The sequence below is a fragment of the Lepisosteus platostomus genome, chromosome 2, assembly GCF_059453375.1.
Source record: "Lepisosteus platostomus isolate fLepPlt1 chromosome 2, fLepPlt1.hap1, whole genome shotgun sequence".
NCBI classification, from domain to species: Eukaryota; Metazoa; Chordata; class Actinopteri; order Semionotiformes; family Lepisosteidae; genus Lepisosteus; species Lepisosteus platostomus.
Genome location: NC_142612.1, coordinates 74,681,990 through 74,702,202, shown reverse-complemented (window position 1 = coordinate 74,702,202; position 20,213 = coordinate 74,681,990). Strand labels below are relative to the sequence as shown.

Genomic DNA, 20,213 nt, shown 5'->3' with positions numbered 1-20,213 from the left:
AGAACTCATTGGAAATCTAAATCTATGCTTCATATCTGGGGAGGAGATGAGTGTCACATAATAACATTAAAGAAAAAAACTACCGAAGTATATAAATAACTTCCCATAGGAAAAAATAATAAAAGTATTGTTGTTTTTTATTAGTTTCCTAGATATATAACAGTAATTTGGTTGTGGGTCTCTGCTAGAAGCAAATATATTGTAGACTAAGAAGCTACTGTATGCATATGAATCTGAATTGTTTTATGAAAAGACAGTGTTTTTCTTTTCTCTTGAGTGAAAACCCTACCTCTGCTTGAAAAATTCAGCAGTTTGATTCAAATGTTGCTTTTATAGCTAAAAACAAACATATTTAAAATGAACTTTGTTAATATATTCTGTCTGTATTCCATTTTTTAAAATGCAAATATTACAAAAAATAAATGTTATTAAAAATGTTTTATATTCACAATGAATTCAATAACTGTGAATACTTTAATAAATTAAGGGTCTTTATCAAGTTATTTACAAAAGTCAGCCCAATGATTTTAATATTTAAACTAGGAGATTATTTTCATCGAGAAAATCGCTTAATTGACACATTTAACCTAAGAGTGAAGTATCAGCTGAAGTCCTCTGTAACTAAAAACAAAAAAGAAAACACAAAGGAAAGACAGAATTCCACAGAGCTTTTTGGAAACCCAGAACGGAAACTGCTCATCAATCATTAATCTGAAGTGACAGACAACTAGGAGAGGGGCTCTTCTCTTATTAAAGAGGAGGTTTTCTAAGGAAACACCAAAGTCAGTACTGAGGCTTCAAACTGAGCGAAAGGTTTTACATCAGTCTTCAGCAGCTAAGTGGAGGTTGGTTGCCAGATATAGTTTAATGATTCTGAGAGGTGGCATGCAAGTCTGTTTTTAATTAATTCTGCAGATAAATTTGCCCTACAGCACAACCCTGACCTTTTTCATCTGTTGCTCCCTGACTGGTGCCCAGGGAACTCAGAGAGATTAGTAAATCTTTCTCTCATGATTCTAACATTTCCAATACCTGTGGCACTGGGTCTAGTGATGAAAGATGCAGAAGATTTAGTCATGTTTTTGATAGAAAAACTTAAAAATAAGAAGACTTCGATAGGTAATATACTGTACTGGACTTTCAGGAATTTAAACATTTTAAAATGTGTTACACTTCTTCCCCAGCAAACTCCAGCGCTATATGATTTAGTGGATGTACTATCAAATCTCTTTTTAGAGGCTGTAAACCTTGGATCTTTGATTTCTAATGTTCTAAACTGGACCATTTTATAAATTATAGACTTAGCACAGGCCAGCAGCAACATAAACTGTAATTATTTGTTTTCAATGTACTGCATGTACAGTAGCATGTCAGCATCAGGAACAAAAGCCTGTTGGCATTGCAATACTTTTAAAACAGTCAATTTATATGTCTTGCACAGTATCTTCACATACTGCAGAGCAGAGTGGTGGCTTTGTGGCTAAGGATCTGCGCCTGTGACTGGAAGGTTGCCGGTTCAAATTCTGCAGCCGGCAGAGGAATCCTACTCTGTTGGGCCCCTGAGCAAGGCCCTTAACCCTAAGTGCTCCAGGGGTGCTGTATAATGGCTGGCCCTGTGCTCTAACCCCAAGCTTCTCTCCGTGTCTGTGTCTCCATGGAGAAAAGCTGGGGTATGCAAAAAGACAAATTCCTAATGCAAGAAATTGTATAGGACTAATAAAGAAACATTATTATTATTATTATTATTATTATTACTGTATGTTTCTGTCACTCATGCTAATCACCTGCACTGATATCCAGGTCATAGACATTTCATTCTATTCACATCAGAAAAAAAACATCAAGGAACATAATATTTGCATCAGTGCTTTGTGGTACAGTATGTCTCATAAACACCCATGTAATTAGCAACACATTAAATAATTAACATTCATTTTCTGCAATTACAGCACATTGTCATCAAATAACAAGTGCATTAAAATAAAGGACATGTATTATATTTTATATTCTCACTCTTACTCTTGTAAATTAGACTGAAGCATTTTGGAAAACTTGTTAAACCCCAAATGTTGTCATTTGTATAAAAGGGAGGGATGAAAGCATTGGTGCAGTGATGTATGTATCAGATACTTATTGTTATGCTGCAAAGCAATAAGAAATTCATCCATTATCTTCTTCTGATTTTAACAATATGGCTTGAAACTGTTCAGACAGTTGAACACACACAGTAACAGAAGAGCCTGTACTCAAGCAGAAGAATGCTTCCATGAATCCAGAAAGTTATTAACCTCCAAATATTGTCTTTAGGGAACACATGTTCCACACAGAAAAAGATTCAATCCTTTATATTTACAGTTTAAAAAGCAAACACTGTAACTAGGTGGCACACAGTACCCAATTTCCAGAGCCTCAATACTCAAAATTCATTTTTTAAGTAATTAATTAACCAAAGCATGGTAGCAGAGGTGCTCTGGGATGATGCCATTGACGTTAAATATACTGTGTAGCAGTAAACCTGATGGATTAATTGATCGTCCTAGTGTTTATTTGAATTTGAAGAAAAATGTGTTCTCTCAGGGGTTAGGTAAAAGATCATTATCATGTTGGAGTTGCAGTTCTGTAGACAACATAGCAATTTAAATAAAAATAGCATACAACATTACCCCCATTCACATTAAAAAAGGTCAGTTACCAAAGGCAACAAAATGGCATACAGTACATGTATGTTGTTCAGCAGAAAAATAATTCTGATTAATTATGAGTTTACCTTTTTCACGCACTTCCATATTAACAGCTTTAATTCAGAATTTCATACCAGGTGGTGATGTCAGTAAAATAATAACATACAGGCTGGAACAATTAAGTGATAATTCATCCACACCAGTCATTAAAGATGAACCCGAAACCACTTAATGTAACTCTGAACTGTTCAGCGGAGCTTTAGAACACGTCTACAGGATACCACATTATATAAATCAGAATTTTCAGTAGATGCCACTGAATTGGTACATTTTGTTGAATAACACTAATCCCCCAGTAACTGACAAGGCAGATGAAGGGAACCTTGAGCAGCCCATTTCAGAATTTGAGAAAATGCTGGGTATCCACAGTCTCTCCTCTGGGAAGAGCCCCTGGTGGTGATGGTTTCAGTATTGAATTCCACCATCCTCAGACACCAGTACTAAATAAAATGTTCATCGAAATGACTGAGACACAAGTTCTTCCGCCTACGATACAGATGGTTATGATTTCCTTTCTGCCCAAACCATGTGAATAACCAATGGATATGAGTGGCTATCACCCACCAGGTTCATAAAATAATATATCCCAAAATTAGTATCCGTAGATCAAGAACATTTTGCACATGCATGAGTTAAGAATCAGATGTATTCTGTTTAATCTATTTCTATGCCCAAACACAGCCGATTTTCACAGTTTCTATAGATTCTAGGCCAACCTTTCTATAATTGGAGGAGTTTCATTGGACTTGATCCCTGCTGGCTTGCTTTTGAGAAAAATACTAAAATGAACTTGAAAATGATTAGCATTTATTGCTATATGTGATTTTCAATCCTAAAAAATAATATTGAATAGGTTTAAATATATGTATACAAGAAAAAGGTAAATGATAAAAAAGAGTTTTTGCATGGTGTTTATGTAACACAACTACTAAGGTACTGTATATGGAACATCTCCATAGAGGCTTAAAGAATAGCTAGTAGAATCTGGAGAAAGTAGTTAACACCAAAACTACAACATTTCTTTCTATGTATGTTATTATTGGGGATTTTACTAGAGCTGTCTCCAATATACAGTACTATATACTGTGATGAAACTTTTGCGACTGTAACGACTCAACACATATATAGAAACACAGCATTTCGGCTGTGGAGCCTTCTTCGGGTATGTGAACTTGAACTACATATATTTTTTGCTTTGGAAGGCTGCATTATATCCCTGGTGATTTAAACATATTGCTCTCTATATCAATGATATTTGGTCCATTAATAATACATGGTCACTAGCTATCATTACAAGAGTGGATCAACCATTGCTCACTCGTGTGCAGATGTGTCATTACTAAAGACAAAGAAACCAGGCGTCCCAGCAATCCCCGGACACCTTCACAGAAAACTGTCACAACCACTAATGGCATCTTGATGGATTATAGTGCGGGTCATATGGAAATTATTTTTTAAAACTACTGCAATGTAAACAGGCTGTAGTTACAAAATTAAGCAATGTCAAGAGCTCTTCCCTGCTTGCCCCACCTCCTACTTTCTAGGAGAACTGAGCTTTTACCTCTGATAATTTTTCCTGTTCCATACAGTAGATCATTCATGACGTCTGTTGAAGACTGATGGGTCTTTAGAGATCGCATCCAAGCCATCAGCCACTTCTCCTTGGAAGTTCATGGCTAAGTCTTACTACTGCCCCAGAAACTTTAGATCCTCAAACCTACTGTAGCAAATACATGCTGAAGGTTTTTAGTGACTGTCCCATCACCCTAGACACCCTAAACAAAGCATCTTTACACAGAAAAAAAGAAATGATAATATAAACAAAGTGCCTAATATTTGGCTGTTTCATTAATATACAATGTAGTTTATTCTGCTGCCATCTTGCCTGACCTGCAGGCAGGCCATCTTTTTAGCATCGTATAACCTAGATGTTATTCATTCATTCAAACAACAGAGTAATAAGTGACAGGGACAAGGAAATGCTTTTTTCGTGTCAGGCAATTAATTTGATTTTAGTATCTAAACCCCAAACCCTCTAAACCCCAAAATAGAAATGTGTGAAGACAATAATTAACACCCAGGTTAGATTGCCCACTTGTTAGGTATGTCAGGCTCTAGGACAGCCACTCAGAGCTTTGAGAAAGAACTGAAAAAAACAACCCTCATCTAGTCTGATTAAAACCAATTAGTAGTTGTACAGTATGCAGATGCAGTCTTAATTCCACCAAATACCCTGAATGCAATGGTCTGGATCAATATCTTGCAGAGAACGACCAATTTAGTATAACATTTGTCTCCTGGCTCTTATCAGGGAAACTACACCATGCACTTACCAAATTACTCACCAGTACAAATGGTTCCCAGAATTTGTAATAATGGAAAACCTATATAGATTATGATCAGGTATACCCCCTGGATTTATATTATGCAAAATCAATTACATTATTAATATATTAGTTTTCATTTTCAGTTCTGATCTAATACATCTAAATATTTCATCAAAGTGCAGTTAAATTCATGACCAGTGATCTGCCTGTGATCCAATGGAGCAGAAATGATGAATGGTTAATCCCCACTGTAGTAGTATGAAATCACAGATTGCAGTGTACCATTGTCTCTGTGTTTCATCAACCAGCAGGCATTTGAATTTGGGAGTCTAATCTAAGAGAATATAAACAGTGCTGCCCTCTACTAGACTAGAGCTTTGCAAAAATACAATTGTTAGAAACAGTGAAATAGTGACCTCTTATGACTAAATAAATGTAAGACATTCAGAGGAAAAACCGACTTTCCTGAGATTAATGTTAATGCTGCTATCAACCACATTACCATACAATATTACAAAATATCATCTTTATAAGCAAAAATCCATTGCAAAGTCTAAATATCAATAAATAATCAGATTCATAACATTTTGCCTCTAAACATTTTTTTCAAGAATTTTGTTACTATTGTATAAGGCCGCCTCATTTCTCTACATTTGTTTACATTAACAATATCTTTCAAGACAGCAGAGGGACTCGATACAGCTATTTGACAGTTCATATGAAAAAGAATGAAAAGTGCTATCAAATTGCAGGCTGAATGTTTTTCCCCAGAGAAGAAACTGAACATATAGCAGCTACAAAGGGCGTCACCAGGGCAGAAAGATAATACAACATTGTTCCTGCACACGGTACAGGTTAAAGGACTTTAATGATTGTGTCAATCACAAGCACTTCAAGCCATATAAAAAGATTCTCACTGATACTCGTGCCCTGACAGCTGAAATAACCTCCTCCAATGTCAAATCTAATATCTCACTGCACTAAAAAAAATGGAAAATAAATTGCTAAATTAAATGAAGGAAGGTGAGACTTTAAAAATGATTTCTGGATATGAGTCCTCTATAACTTTGAATGGAAGATAAACAAATTTAAAATTTTGAGTGTAGGTCACGACATTCTTCAGTAGCTGCTTTATACATTTGTGTTCTGGAACTAGAGAAAGGCAAGCAGTCACACTTCAGTGTTTAAAGACATGCCTGAAAAAGGGAAGGCATCCCTGGTTTTTGAGTGCTACAGTAGGTACCTGAAGGTTTTACAACACCTTTCACCTAACATCTGATTAAGATCCAGATAATGCTGATTTGTCTTATTATCCCCTACAGTAAGTTGGTTCAATTACATCAATAAGGTCTGAGATAGAATGAAAACCAGAAATAAACCCGACATCCACTGCCTAGGTTTGCCTATGGCTGTCATTCTCAGGCTAAAATATATATTTATTTTTTTAGTACAGAACAGACAAGACTTTGAGGGGCTTCATTCAAGTATTCAGAATCCTCAGATATATTGGCTTGGTCAACCATATGGATTTCATCAGAATCAAAAGTGAAACATGAAGAGGAGACAAGGTACCCAGCCAGGGTGCTGAAAATAAACCTTGGTTTCAGGAAAAAGCTGGATAAGATTCAATGACTACTTAGGTACTGGCAATGAATCAATCTCAATGGCTCAAATTGCAACCTTTCTTATATTCTTATGTTCCTCACAAAACTGATAAACAACCTTTGCAATCATAATTATTTACATGTGAGGGTGATAAAATTAAGTTTGGGCTCATTTCTAATCTTTTTAATTCTTTGTATCTCCAGCATTTTAGTTATTAACTTTATCGTCTTCTTTTACCCAGTCCCATTCTTTTTTCCTGTGGAATTTTCCTTGGTCTGCTTCATTCTCTATACTAGTTAATATTACTTGCAAACCTGATTTCGCATTGTGTTCAAACAGAAGGGAGGCCACATCACAGACCTTAATTTATAACCACAAATAATCTATTCTTTGAAAATCATAGAAACGTAGAGATTCAACAATAAAACCAATTCCTGAACCCTCCTCAAAGTTCTAGGACTAATTACTGAACATTGATTTTAGGAACCGGATGTTACAAAATCAGAGCAAGTGATATAACAGAGCTAAGGACAGGGCAGTATTAAACTGGCTGTGCTGCAATATTCTGTGAGTGATATCTCCAAGGGTAATGCATCTATCAAACTGAAAAACATGACAGCTGGATTTGAACTAACTTTTGAACCACTGATCCATCTCCTTCTCTCAGCAGTTTCACTGCCAGACTAGAAAGTCTCTAGACATCTGTGATGGCCTTCACAGCCAGCATTTCACAGAAATCAGTGCATACCAAACCCAACTCGAGGCTTGTCTGCTTTCAAAGCCGGTTTCAAAATGAATAACGCTATACTTGATTTCTCTCTATCACCTCTGCTTCTTATGAAATAGTCTTAATTTAAAGGACTGTTGTCACGAAAAATGTAAATTTAAAATGTATTTAAAAGAAATAGTGCCTTCCAGGAAACCAAGACTGAATGTTTACATTTTATGTTAGTTTCCCAGCTGTTGGCATAACATTATTTTGTTGCTCAGATGCTAGGTTTACCCATATAATCACTTCTGGTAGAAACAAAGCCAGTAACATTTGATTCAATTAACTAGTTTAACAGTTGTCCATTACATTTACATTTCAGTCAGACTGAAACAGTTCTCTCTTCAGTAGATCAGTTTGGTCAACAAAGCTGGCCACCCAGTGTCCAGGTCACTGAAGCCAATTGTGTAGTAATAGACAGACAGACAAGACAGAAAAACTACTTTGCAGCAACAAGAATATATTAACTCATGATGCATGCATAACATCATACAGTTACACAATATCAGTTTCTTTCGCAGTGTACTGGGCTTTAACACTATAATTGTCTAAAGACTCACTTGAAAAGAAAAGTCTAATTGAGATTTGGACAATAAAGTACAATCATGCAGCTAGCAAAAGTGTAAGAAACCCATTGAACTTGAAATTGAACTTGAACTTTATTGCCATATGTAACCGGTACTGGTACAATGGAATTCTTACTTACAGAAAGTCTCTCGATTGTAAAACAAGTGTAAAAAACAAGACAAAGTGCAAACAGTGCATCAAGACAATGTACAAACAAACAATAGACAATGTGCAAGTAAACATGTAGACAGTTTGAATGTAAACAATACAGACGTGTAAACAATGACTGGAGATGTGCAATAGATAAGAAATCATAAAGAGGTAGATGGTGATGGTGTAGGTGTGGTCCGAGGGGGATGGCTAAATGTGTTCGCCAGTCTCACTGCTTGTGGATAGAAGCTATTGAAGAATCTAGTGGTAAGTGTCCGTATGCTCTTATATCTCTTTCCTGAGGGCAGTGGGGTAAAGAGCTCATGCCCGGGGTGGTGACTGTCCTCTGGGATGGCCAGAATTCTACCAGAATTCTATTGGTAGAACATTGTAGCAACAATCAGCTTAACTGAGCACAGTCTAATTTACAAAACATCAATAGAGATGCACTTCAGCCAGGGTTTTGCATATTGTAATTGTAATTATGACCGATTGCCTCCTTGAAATAAAGTAGCTGCTGTTTGTTTTCCAGTTCAAGTAATCATAATGACAGCAGTACTGCGGAAAAAAACATTTTTTTAAATGTTTTACTTTGCATAAACCATGAAAACTCCATGGACTACTCAATCTATCCATCAACATAGTGTATCTACCCATATTTCTGTTAACAGTAAACAATTCTGATACGATTTTAGATAGGTAAATAAAAGCTTGAACGTATTGCATTTTTTTCAGTTTAAGATGACCTTCAGTTTTTCAGTAATTCCGCTTTCTCATGTCTGGGAGTAAAGGAATAGATTGTATACCAGAATTTCTAAATTCATACGGAAAGGAAAGCCACTGCTTACTCTCCATTAGTAACATGAAAGATCTGCAGGGGACACATCTCTGATAATTATTTCCAATCCTTTATACTGCAAGTACCATCTCATCTGAGTCTTCACACATCTGTATCTTCGCATCCACTTGAAGAAACTCTGGTTTCTCCATATGCTGTAGACTGTAAAATTTAATTTCTAGCACATTTTTGATGAGGATGGTCTCATTCTATAACTTGTGATCTCAATGACTCCTGGTTTATCTTTCTTTTTTTACTTACATTTCAGTTCTGCAATGCATGCCTATGGTTTCCCCAAGTTGTCTACAAAAACTGTTGGATTTAATGGAAAACCAAAGGGACTGTTTTTTATTAGAGGCTTTATACAGTATGAAGCCTTAGCAACTGTTAGAGGGATTTGAATGTTACAGATGAAGAAATTTCCTGTGACAGCATTGGTGATCATGCTAATTTGTTTACCAGGGAGTACAATAACCTTGCCCCTTGTCCTTAGTCCCTTGTATGCTTGGCCCAGGGGCTGTTGGGGCATGTGTTTTCTTATGTATATACAGTTCTAAAAAAAGGAATTCCTTGCCCTTACCAATCTTTTACTAAATGATAACTGTATCTTGTTTTCTCGCACTCTTACTGTTCCTAAAACAATGTTGGCACAGTATTGGGAGAATCCACATCCTTGACATCTTTTACATGTAGCTTTCTACAGATACATAGTGCCAAAATGAGATGGTGTACTCCTGGATTTGTGGAGATGAAGTGTTCAGATCCTTATTATACTATGTCTGCACTGAAGATGTCTAATGCTACTTGTGATCTTTAAGATGGAAACCATTTACGAATGGTGGGGTTGAGAGTGGTGTGGATGGCAGGTGCTATGTTGTACTGTATTGTTGTTGTATTTTAAAATTTTTGTTCTAGTTTTGAAAAAATAAACTAATAGAAATTGTTTCACATAAAAATAGAATAAGACACTTGAAGTGCTCAGTGGGAATTATAACAGATGTGAGAAATTGCCTGTATGTCCAAAGTCCCAAGTCATTTTATAGAGTAACTGAAAACCAGTCTGTGTATTCTTGCTGTATCAGCTTATACAATATGTATATATACTATACAAGCCGTACTATATTAAAAACGTGCAACACTTGGACACAACTACAAAGGAACAGATTATTAATGCCAGAAAAACAAGTCAAACACAGAAGCTCTGCAGTGACCTCTGGTGGCCTATCATATGCAGTACTGTATTGTATTTCTGAAAACAGGCTTTCTCATGTCAGATGTTCTGAAATACAGCCCAGAATGTTGCTGATGCATACCAAGTTATATCCAAAATCTGAACATGCCTACTGCCTGCCAGGGCCAGAGTTTCCTCTTCAGCATCACCAATAAAAGAAATTCTGTTTATTATACTGAAGTTTATTATTTCACAGTGCCTTCGATTTAGCCTTTGACTCAGTAAAGGACAGAAAACTACGCTGCAGCTTTTAATGTAAAAATATCAATAATTTACATTGATGTAGAACACAATTTGATATTGTTTCTTATTTCTGTTGTAGGTGCAAGACATATAAAATATCACTTCTCCAGACTCATATGAATTTGGATTCCTATATACTGTACGTATATGAAAGTAACTGTATACAGACATCTCTAAATGTACTGTAATACTAGTTTCTTTTAGCTGAAATATGATTACATATTACCTAAATTCCTTTCCAGAGGTCTTCTAAGTCATTGGCAAACACCAATTTCTGGAACACTGTCATAAAAAGCATTTCTTATCCTAGATTTATAAATCAAATGTAGGTTTTTCTGGCACATTTAATGAAGGAAATAAATTTTGACAGCATGTTATTTCTGAATTATGCAGCGGGATTTCTTCCTGTTTAACAGTCACAATAAGATCATTAAGAATGACGTTGACAGGATACAGTGCTAATTGTATTTACTAATAAAACAGACTTATGAAGCCCACAAATTGATAAATTGCAGTTCAAGAAGCACTAAGCTAAGCACTTTCTGGCTGTAAGACCCTGAAGGTTATACTTCACAGCTTTTAACAGTCTCTCAGGACTTGTCTGCTTCAAAGACAAATTGTGAATGCTAAGTATTTTATGTCCACTTCTGTACCATTACTAAGGTAGATGCCATAATCTGTAAAATAAGGTAACAAGGCAATTAATTACCTAAGCATTGCTCAAAATGCATTTTAAGTAACCAAAACAAGAAATCAATTTACAGCCTGTCATATGGCAATCGAATTGCCCTGTGTCAGAGACAGATTGGGCAGCGCAAAGGTTACAGATTCAATCAATGCCAAGATGGAAGACCCTTCAGCATGCAGCATCGAGATGCAACATCATGTTTGTAAATATAGTGCTCACCAAAGATGCTCTACACATCTGAAATTCAAACAGGAAAGCAGTGGTGTTTCCACTCTATCAAAAATAGAAGATTGAAAATAAACATGAGTGAATCACTAAGGGCCACCCCTGGCACATCAAAGGTTAGCTAATAAATACCAAAATACAGTATATAGAACAAGGTGAGAGAAGGCAGGCTTCTCAGCCTCTTGTCATGCAGTGATGGAACGGGGAAATGATGTTGTTAACAGTGTTGCATCTGAGCTGTGGTTTTACATCAAGCACTACGGGCTGTTACACAAATGCAATTGTTTTGTATGCTTTGAAAATGTATTAATTAAGTCCTCATACAGTACATTTCAGGCTCGGAAAACAGAACTTTAACACAGATGGTTCTGAACTGGCTTAAAACACACATTTGCTCAGCTTGTGGACCGGATTCTAGGCTATTTTAGGCTAACAGCAATACCATGTCTATAAGTAAAATATTTTTCTTCATGTCAACAACAGAGGGTCTCTGGAGATGGGGAGCTTTCACCCTTGTAAAACATGTATCTTAAACCACTGCAGAAAAAGTATGCCTATCAAAGGCAGCTAAGAGACTTTATATTGTTCTTCTCTGAAACAAATTGCTTTATCTATGACTGCAGCATAATTAGGGGCACATTCTCCTGTTCATTTCCTGCCAATTTTCATAGTTCCTTCAAGCCTAATCTATTAATGTGAATCACAGTGCCACAATAGCCAGTACTTCTGCATGTCCCAGAGGATGATAACAGCAAGTGAAGGGTCGCACAGTCTGGGTTGTTAATAGCAGCTCTACCCAATTATCCTTCCTCAGCAGCAGGTTACAACACTCTTCACTACAGCAGAGCCGCTAACAGTATTTTGCTCCACATACGCGTCTGCCCGACTTAACAGATGTACTTTAAACTCACTCGAGGTCGTGCCTCGCTTCTCTTCCAGGGCTGGCTGCTCTCCTCGGGGACTATCCTATTTTCTTTTGCATGCTGAGTATAACCAGTACGCAACAGCAATTCCTATAAAATTTTAAATACACTGCGGAAAGAGCCTTGCAAAGGGAAAGCGTGTTGTTTCATGAATTATTAAACCTCCAAAAACTGTGACTGCCACGTTCAACGACCCGATTTCTCAGCCTGAAAGAAATATTATTGTGTAAAATCTCAGACAACGGTATTTATCTCACAAATGTAAGGGTTTATTCTTGTTGTATTTCTTACAGACAATGCATGGTCCAGGATCCAGGATAAGAGGTCATTGTACCATGCATCAAGAGAGGAGAGGAAGGGAGGGAAGGAGGTAATGGGGAAGGGGTGGGCTGAGGGGTCTTCACAGCTGTGAGTTAGCTGTCCTACGCCTGGTAAGAAGGAAAATGCTCTTCTAGTGACCTCTGCTGGGACTACAGGAGAGGTGCACCAAGCTGCAACAGGAGGACAATGCACAAATATTACACCAGCCTCACAAGGGCTTTTGACTCTTTTATGTTCTGCAGCAGCGTGTCCACTTGATTTATTAGCCAAACATGCAATTAACACACAGATACCAAAATCTTAAAATCCTTTCTACAGTATTTACATTTTCAAGTTTCATGCAAGTTACTCCATCTGGAGAACTTGTTCCCTTGTTCTTCATCTGGAGGCTTGTTCCCTTTCAGCCGCCTTCGGCTAGTGTTCTTAAGCTATCATCCTTGTTCCATCTGCCATGACTTTAGGACCTTCAGTCTTAAAACATTGCTGAAGGAACCGTCTAGCATTACATCAGATGTCAAATACAAAACATCTAGATCAACCTCAGTAACTACAGAGTGATTTTGGGCAAAAATATTCTGGAATGGGTCGTGGTCAGTTAAGTTACAAATAAACCTAACGATAACTGTATTTGCATTTTATGATACATTACAATTGGCATTTAGTGCAAACCACAGTATAGAAAAAGCTGTATGTGGGTTGTGAATGATCAAATGACGGCTTAAGATTCCCATTCTTTAGCTACTCTTGTGCCGCTAAATCTAGTGCTGCTCTGGACTTTATTGATCAAAACATTCTCTTTGTATGCCTCAGATATTTGATTGGCATTAGTGCCACTGTACTCTGCTCACCTGACTTATTTGTACAACCGAAGACCCGCTGTATCACTCGGTCATTGTACTTCTGCCATGACAAGATGTCTGTATTCATGTGCCTCAAGGGTCCATACTGTGTCCTGCCTTGTTTAACATATGTATACTCAATATCAGATACTCAAATGGCAGTTCACTACAAAGTTTTTTGCTTCCAGCATACAAAGCATAAGTGTATCATTATTTTCTTTAGAGAGTGACAATAGTGAAAGTGGTTTTTAAACATGAGAAACAGATGGAGAAGATCCTGGGATCATTTAGCTATTATTAAAACCAGACATGCTTAGCCTGAATAAACTTTCATTTGTAATTACCCTTATGTTCTTAACACCCTTTTTCTCTCCTGTATTATTTCTTGAATCAAATTCTGCTTCTATAATTTTGCTGAGAATTCTCTCAATGTCTTTGTATTTTTAGGATTAAATATTGTAATACTGGCAAATTTCAAATGCAAAAAAATAGACACCATCTTGCACAAAACAGTCAGGATGTCATGACACCCCCCATTATAATCACAGCACTAGTTGTATTCTTTTATAAAATATTATCGAATATGTTGTAATGAGTAATGTGTGTTAATATGTAAAATGTAGGGAACTCTGCATTTGTAAATATTTTTTTAACTTTTATGCACTTGACTAATTGTTGTGTTTTCTGTGTAATTCTATTTTTGAATTTTTTATTTTTATGTTCTTTTTATGTATTCTTCAGCAGCACTGTGAGATACAAGGTGCTATACTGTATAAGTAAGTTTAATTGTATGTTTTTTAAAAGATTGATTGGTTGGTTGGTTGGTGGGCAGATGTGTTTGTAGAACTGAATTGATGTGGCTCTTGTGGCTATGATAGATTGCAGGACGAAAACAGTCACATGCTCTCAGGGCTGCCTTGTGTCCTAAGCTTCCAGGATAGGCATGCTACAATTCTCAGCAGGATAAGCTGCTTATGGAAAATGGGTGGATGGTTCCTGTGATTTCTGTATGGCACTAAGCTGTTAGCCCATGATTGCTGTACACAGAGTATACAGTACTTTATCTTTAAACACATGATACTTAATTCATGCCAGATTTGGGTTAGCAGTTTTATTCCTTATAAAGCAGGTACATTACTACACTTGCACTCAGGGCTGTATGTATTAAAACTGGATCTTTCTTAAGCTTGCTGAAGTCAACATACAGTAACACTGATTTCTAAATTCAGGATTGCAATAGAGTTGTGAAGAAAATAGCTTGGGGAGTATGGGATACTCACCAATGACAATTCAGGGAAAACAGGATTATCTGATCATGTTCTTTTCCATTAAATCTTCTGACAACCCCTGTTCTTTCTATTAATAGTACACCATTTTTCCGTAAGAGGGAGTAAGAGCCTAAAAAGAAACTATGAGCTACACATCTGCTGCTATCTGCTAGCTATCTTATTTCTCAAATACTGAAGCAAATCAACAGTGAAAATGGCCTATATACTGTACAGTATGTAACAATTTAAAATAACAAATCTTTAATAAACTACATAAATGATTTTAAATGCATATGCATGTGAGCCATTTTAGATAGTGGTCAAATAAAATATTAAGCTAAGCCAGTCCTCTGCTCTGTACTGTAATCTTTAATTTCACAAGACTATAATAGTTATACCGTGTTGTCCTTTTTCACTCTGAAATAATTGAAAATGTAATGAGAAAACTGTTGAGGCATTCATAAATCCATCTTGCTTCTTCAAGAAAACTACCTAATTCATGCTAAAATATCTTTAGGTATTTTTCCAGCGGATTAGAGAGCAAACATTTATCTTAGTATAGCAGAATATCATTTCCTTACTTAAAAGAAAGTCACACAACCTGTCATGTTTAACAAAGATAAATCTGCTTTGCTTAAATGTAATAAATGTTGTTTTACATTAAGTTTCCAAAACACAAAGAAATAACATTCAAAACAAGCCAAATACCCATTTTAATTATTTTTTTGTAAAAAGAAAATGGACTGCTTTATAGTCTATTTAGAGAGAACAATGCAGCATTGTGAAAGATCCTTATTATACACAAAATGGAAATCTACACTATCTTTCATAAACCTGAGTTCATCTTATTATGCACTCTTGTTATTGTCAAGCATGCTGTATGAATAATTAAAGACATTTGTTCACAGTGGACTAAAGCAAAGACCTGCTTTAAAATTACAATGGTAATTCTTTAAGAAACACTACTGACTGTAATACTGTCACGATCCAGAAAAAATATGAAATTAAAGTTGCGATGGCTACTGCTCTCTGTTAAACTATCCAAGGCAAAAACTGTCTCTGAATGGGAGTATTGTTTTAATTCCTTGCATGGAGATTCTTTGTGTAAAGTGAATTAACCCATGCAGCAGCATGGAACTCTCTGGAACTAATACTGTGTTGCTTCATTTAGCCCAGGTTCTGTTAAACACAATTAAACATAAGCAATGCACCAATATATTATTATATTCAGTTTTAATTAGTGTTTTCCATTCTGAATTTTAACATGCAACCCCACTGTATGACAGTTTCTCTTGTAATAACATATACCTCAACTGCATCACTCTGTTTCATTTATCCAGAATACAGGAGGGGCTATTATAGGAAAAGATTCTCAGATCAGTTAAATTCTAATATACTATGTGCCGGTTGGCCTTTTCTTATTTGTAGCCTTTCTTATATTCTCAAAGCAGGCGTTTATAAATGTAGAACACAGTTGACATATACAGTAAATAACACATTGTCTTGCAGGAAAAAGGAAAACCTTTCTACCAGGGGTATAATCTCTGCTTCCACGGCGTGGAAACAGCATTGACAGCAGACAAACCGGGGGAAACATGCTGATATCAAAGTCTTGGCAGCATCTATCCCTGACAGGTGTTCTGCAAGTCCAACAGGCCTAGCTGGTTAGGTCAGCTAAGTCGTTCTCCTCTGATGCCTGATGCAGCTTGAGAACACAACGCATGGAAGAGCCCAGGGCATCGAGAAAGGTGAATGTTGGGTACTTACAGGAGTGCTGCCATCCGACAGGGTGTTCATGCTGATGGATGTGCTCATCTTTTCAGAGGAGAGAGAGGGTGGGGAAGGACTGCGCTTCTCCATGCAGCTCGGGTGGAGACTGTCCTGCCGCTGGAGGTACTCACGCCATGCTCGCTGGATGCTGTGCAAAAAAGATACAGCACTTCATTCTCCTCCCATTACACCCAGTCGCGACACGACTGGGGCTTGTCAAAGGCCAGTTTCATCTTTGACAAACATGACCTGGAGAGACGAGATACAGAAGCTGCGATTGTCAGCTGTCTGAATGTGCTCTTGGCAGAGAAAGGGTAATCAAATGGGAAAGACTAATCTCAAACCAACAAACTGACAGGCGCTGAGTGGCAGAACGCCCTGCTCGGGATCTAATTCGGATTATTACATGGATGGTGCTCAAGTGGCGAGCAGTGCGCGTTGATAAAAAAAAAAGTGAAAAGCTAAAATAGCAGAGGTTTTGGAGTTAAATAGTCCGCAGCATGCGTAAGGCCTGCCAATGCAAGTAAACAAATTAATATGCAGATCTGCACTGTTATGAACAGTGTTTTAGCCCCCAGAAATATTAAAGTGCAGATGGTTGTGTAAATATGAATATACTTTAATTAGCTTTATTATTGTAGATTAAACACTAAGAAATGTATCGATGATAACTCCTTCTGTTACCATACATTACTGAATGGGAAAAAGAAAAAGTTAAATTAAATAAATATGTATAATAAGCAATCAGTACAAATACAAAATTGTAAAAATACACATTTTCGGTTATTATTTTCTTCAGTTGCAAATAGTTACAAATATTTTGCATGCACACTGTTATTTAAAAACATGCCAGTTGGTGGCAGCATAAAAGTAAATAATACAACATCTATATGCTTTGAAAGGCTAAGACTAGCCATTAATTCACAGTATATGCAAAGCCCAAATACAGCATTAAATGAAAATGATTACAGAATCTCACTTAGCAAGGTGTTGACTTAGAACTATAAAGTGAAAACATACAGTATCACAATTTACAAAATTAAAACTGATATTACATCAAGATTATTCAAGGGTTCTTTTCTGAGTAATTAATTTCCAATCTAAGAAGATTCATATAGATACATCTCTGAAGTGTTTCACTATGACAACTGTTTCCACAAGGACTGGAAAGCAGTAAATCTAAAGGCATCATACTGTATGTCAAGGCATTCCCTGTGGTAACACTTTATTAAAACAGGCTAAAATAATATCTTAGGCTAGGACCTCTCAATGCAATTCCTAGTACCTACTCTGTGCTGCAGGTTTTTGATCAAACCATCACTAATACATTTATTTTAAAATGTAACATTCTTTATATTGTGAATGATATACATATCTCTCATTTCCCGTATTCAGTTATTTTTACATGCAATGGAAAGATGTACAGTAAGAATGTTGAAATTATGTTCTGTTCATATTAAAAATAATGACAGTCTATGTAAAGTCTGAAAACCAAAATTTCTGGAGGTTTAAGATCTAAATGAGAAAGGATATTTTAGAAATCCTAAATGCCGAATGGATCGTAAATGAGATGAATCCGTGAAAATTAAGCTTACATTAAAACTTTTGACTCTAGTGGCTGCATTTTAATTTGGCACTTCTCAATGTTGTTTTCTATGTCCATTGTGAGCTGATGACTGTGAAAGAAAAAATAAATAACAGCTTCAGACTGTATCACAGACAAATTACAACAACCGCCATATTTAGATGCTCACATGGCTGACAGTTCTTCTTATAAAATACAAGCATTTCTTTCCATTTTTTATTTTATATTTTAGACTAAAATTGTTAAATGAAAGACTTACAGGTATGTGCTCACAAACCATATATCCCCAGAGTTTATGAAACCAAAAGCAAGAGGAGACACTGAGTCTCTCTAACTGAGGCGGAGAAGTTTAATAATATTTTAGATTTTCACTTGTTGTACATTTACATTTCTTGTTTCAGTTTGATCGACCGTAGCTTTTACAGGTCAGAATTGTGCACATCAGAACTACTGTATACCCTTTTTACAGTATCCTACAGCATATTAGCATTATAATACTGCATGTGTCAAAAACACTAAGGGCACATAAAATTAGCTGGCCTCTAAAAAGTTAGATTAAGATACATGGCCAACTACAAAGAACAATAAAGAATAAAAAAGTATTCCACACAAGTCTGAGGTCCACATACTGTATGCAGAAGGTGTCTGGGTTCTGAGGCAAAAGTGCAAAAGTGATACTATGCAGTCTGAATGCTACTGTTTTCAGAAAGCAAACCACAAATGGTGCCTAAAATTTACTTTAGTTGCTTTATGCCTTGAAAAAACATCTCTGCGAAGGAAAACTTTAAATAAAGGCAAGAGCTACATTCCTTTGGGTAATAAACTCAGGCAAAATGCAGCAAGGACTAACTAAAGGAAGCCCAGTGCATGTTACAGAGACCAAGTGAAGGGATTTAGAACTGAGGAGAATGAATGTCAAAAGTGGCTCTCAGAAGATCCTGCAGCAGAGGAGTAAAGCACAGTTATTTTCTTAAACCTGCAGTCACGAGCATAACCACCAGGTGCAATCAATAAATAAAACATGTGCTACATTAATGTATAAGCTGCAGGGGAAAAGATGTGTACAGTACTGTATATCCTGCACAGATTGAATTACAATCCAAAGAAATAGAACCGTTTGTTCTAAAATAATAAAATACACAGAAGGACAACAGAAAGCAACAATCTTGTTAACTTACCTTTGTAGCTGATATTTCCCATCGTTCTCTTGCTTCAGATTACTCTGTAACCTCTTCAGCTCCTCCTATGAAAACGCAAGCTGGTTAGATGTAAAATGGCACTTTAGTTCATATTCTGTATGCAGGCACACAACCTGGATGTATTGTTATAATCTCTATTATTGCAATTTAACAAGTGTATTATTTAATATACAACTACTGTATTAGCTATGAAAAAAACATACTTCTTTCTATCTGATTTATAATTAATTATGCTTTCATGTTTCTTCTATGAAAATGGGGTACTGGTAACTGAACATTCATCCAGGAACAGAACAGAAGCATGACTAGGAAAAAAGTATTAAACATTCTTTAGAACAAATATCATTTGCTTTATACAGTATCTGCTATGGTATCCATTTTCTCTCAAAAAAGCTTTGTTTTCTACAGTTTAATTCAAAGTCAGAATTTGCTCAAAACACAAACAACCTGTGCTGCAAGTAAAAAATATACAGTTAGTAAAATGATTACATTTGCATCCCCAAAATTGAGTTTACTCAAACCAAAAGGGCTGTTTGGGCTTATGACTGGATCTAATCTTCCTCTACCTGAATGTACTGTATAACCTGCAGTGCACCTCAGGTCCCAGTATAACTGTAGGGAAGCACTCTAGTGATCTATCATTGGCATATTTTTCCCTAAAAAGCAGGTTGGGTGGTTAATGTCACTGAAAGTAAAAACGTATTAAAACTTGTCAGTGGTGCCTTTTCTCAAGAGGTCACAGCTTGGAACCTTGAAGAGCAGCAGTGGATACAGTATGTGACATCCAGTTTGATATCAGATTTATAGGTTTACCTTTTGTATTCAGAGAACAATGAGGCAATGAGGTAAACAAAGAAATGGACTATAATAAGACCTTCAGTCATACAACTGCCTCTGACACTACATCCATATCAGTTTCTTTGA

The 20,213-nt window shown here is 36.3% G+C and overlaps 1 protein-coding gene across 3 annotated transcripts in view; it reads right to left on the bottom strand.

Annotated features, from left to right (window-relative positions):
• Positions 1-20,213, bottom strand: part of schip1 (schwannomin interacting protein 1) — a 250,052-nt gene that overhangs the window by 156,697 nt on the left and 73,142 nt on the right. For 2 of the 3 annotated variants that reach the window (XM_088618265.1, XM_088618246.1), the window contains exons 6-8: positions 19,269-19,333; positions 18,101-18,181; positions 16,503-16,653 (exon numbers count right to left, since the gene is read on the bottom strand). In XM_088618265.1, the coding sequence (XP_088474391.1) occupies positions 16,503-16,653; positions 18,101-18,181; positions 19,269-19,333 (297 nt within the window). The remainder of the gene's footprint in view (positions 1-16,502; positions 16,654-18,100; positions 18,182-19,268; positions 19,334-20,213) is intronic. The other variant, XM_088618256.1, reaches the window with a different exon arrangement.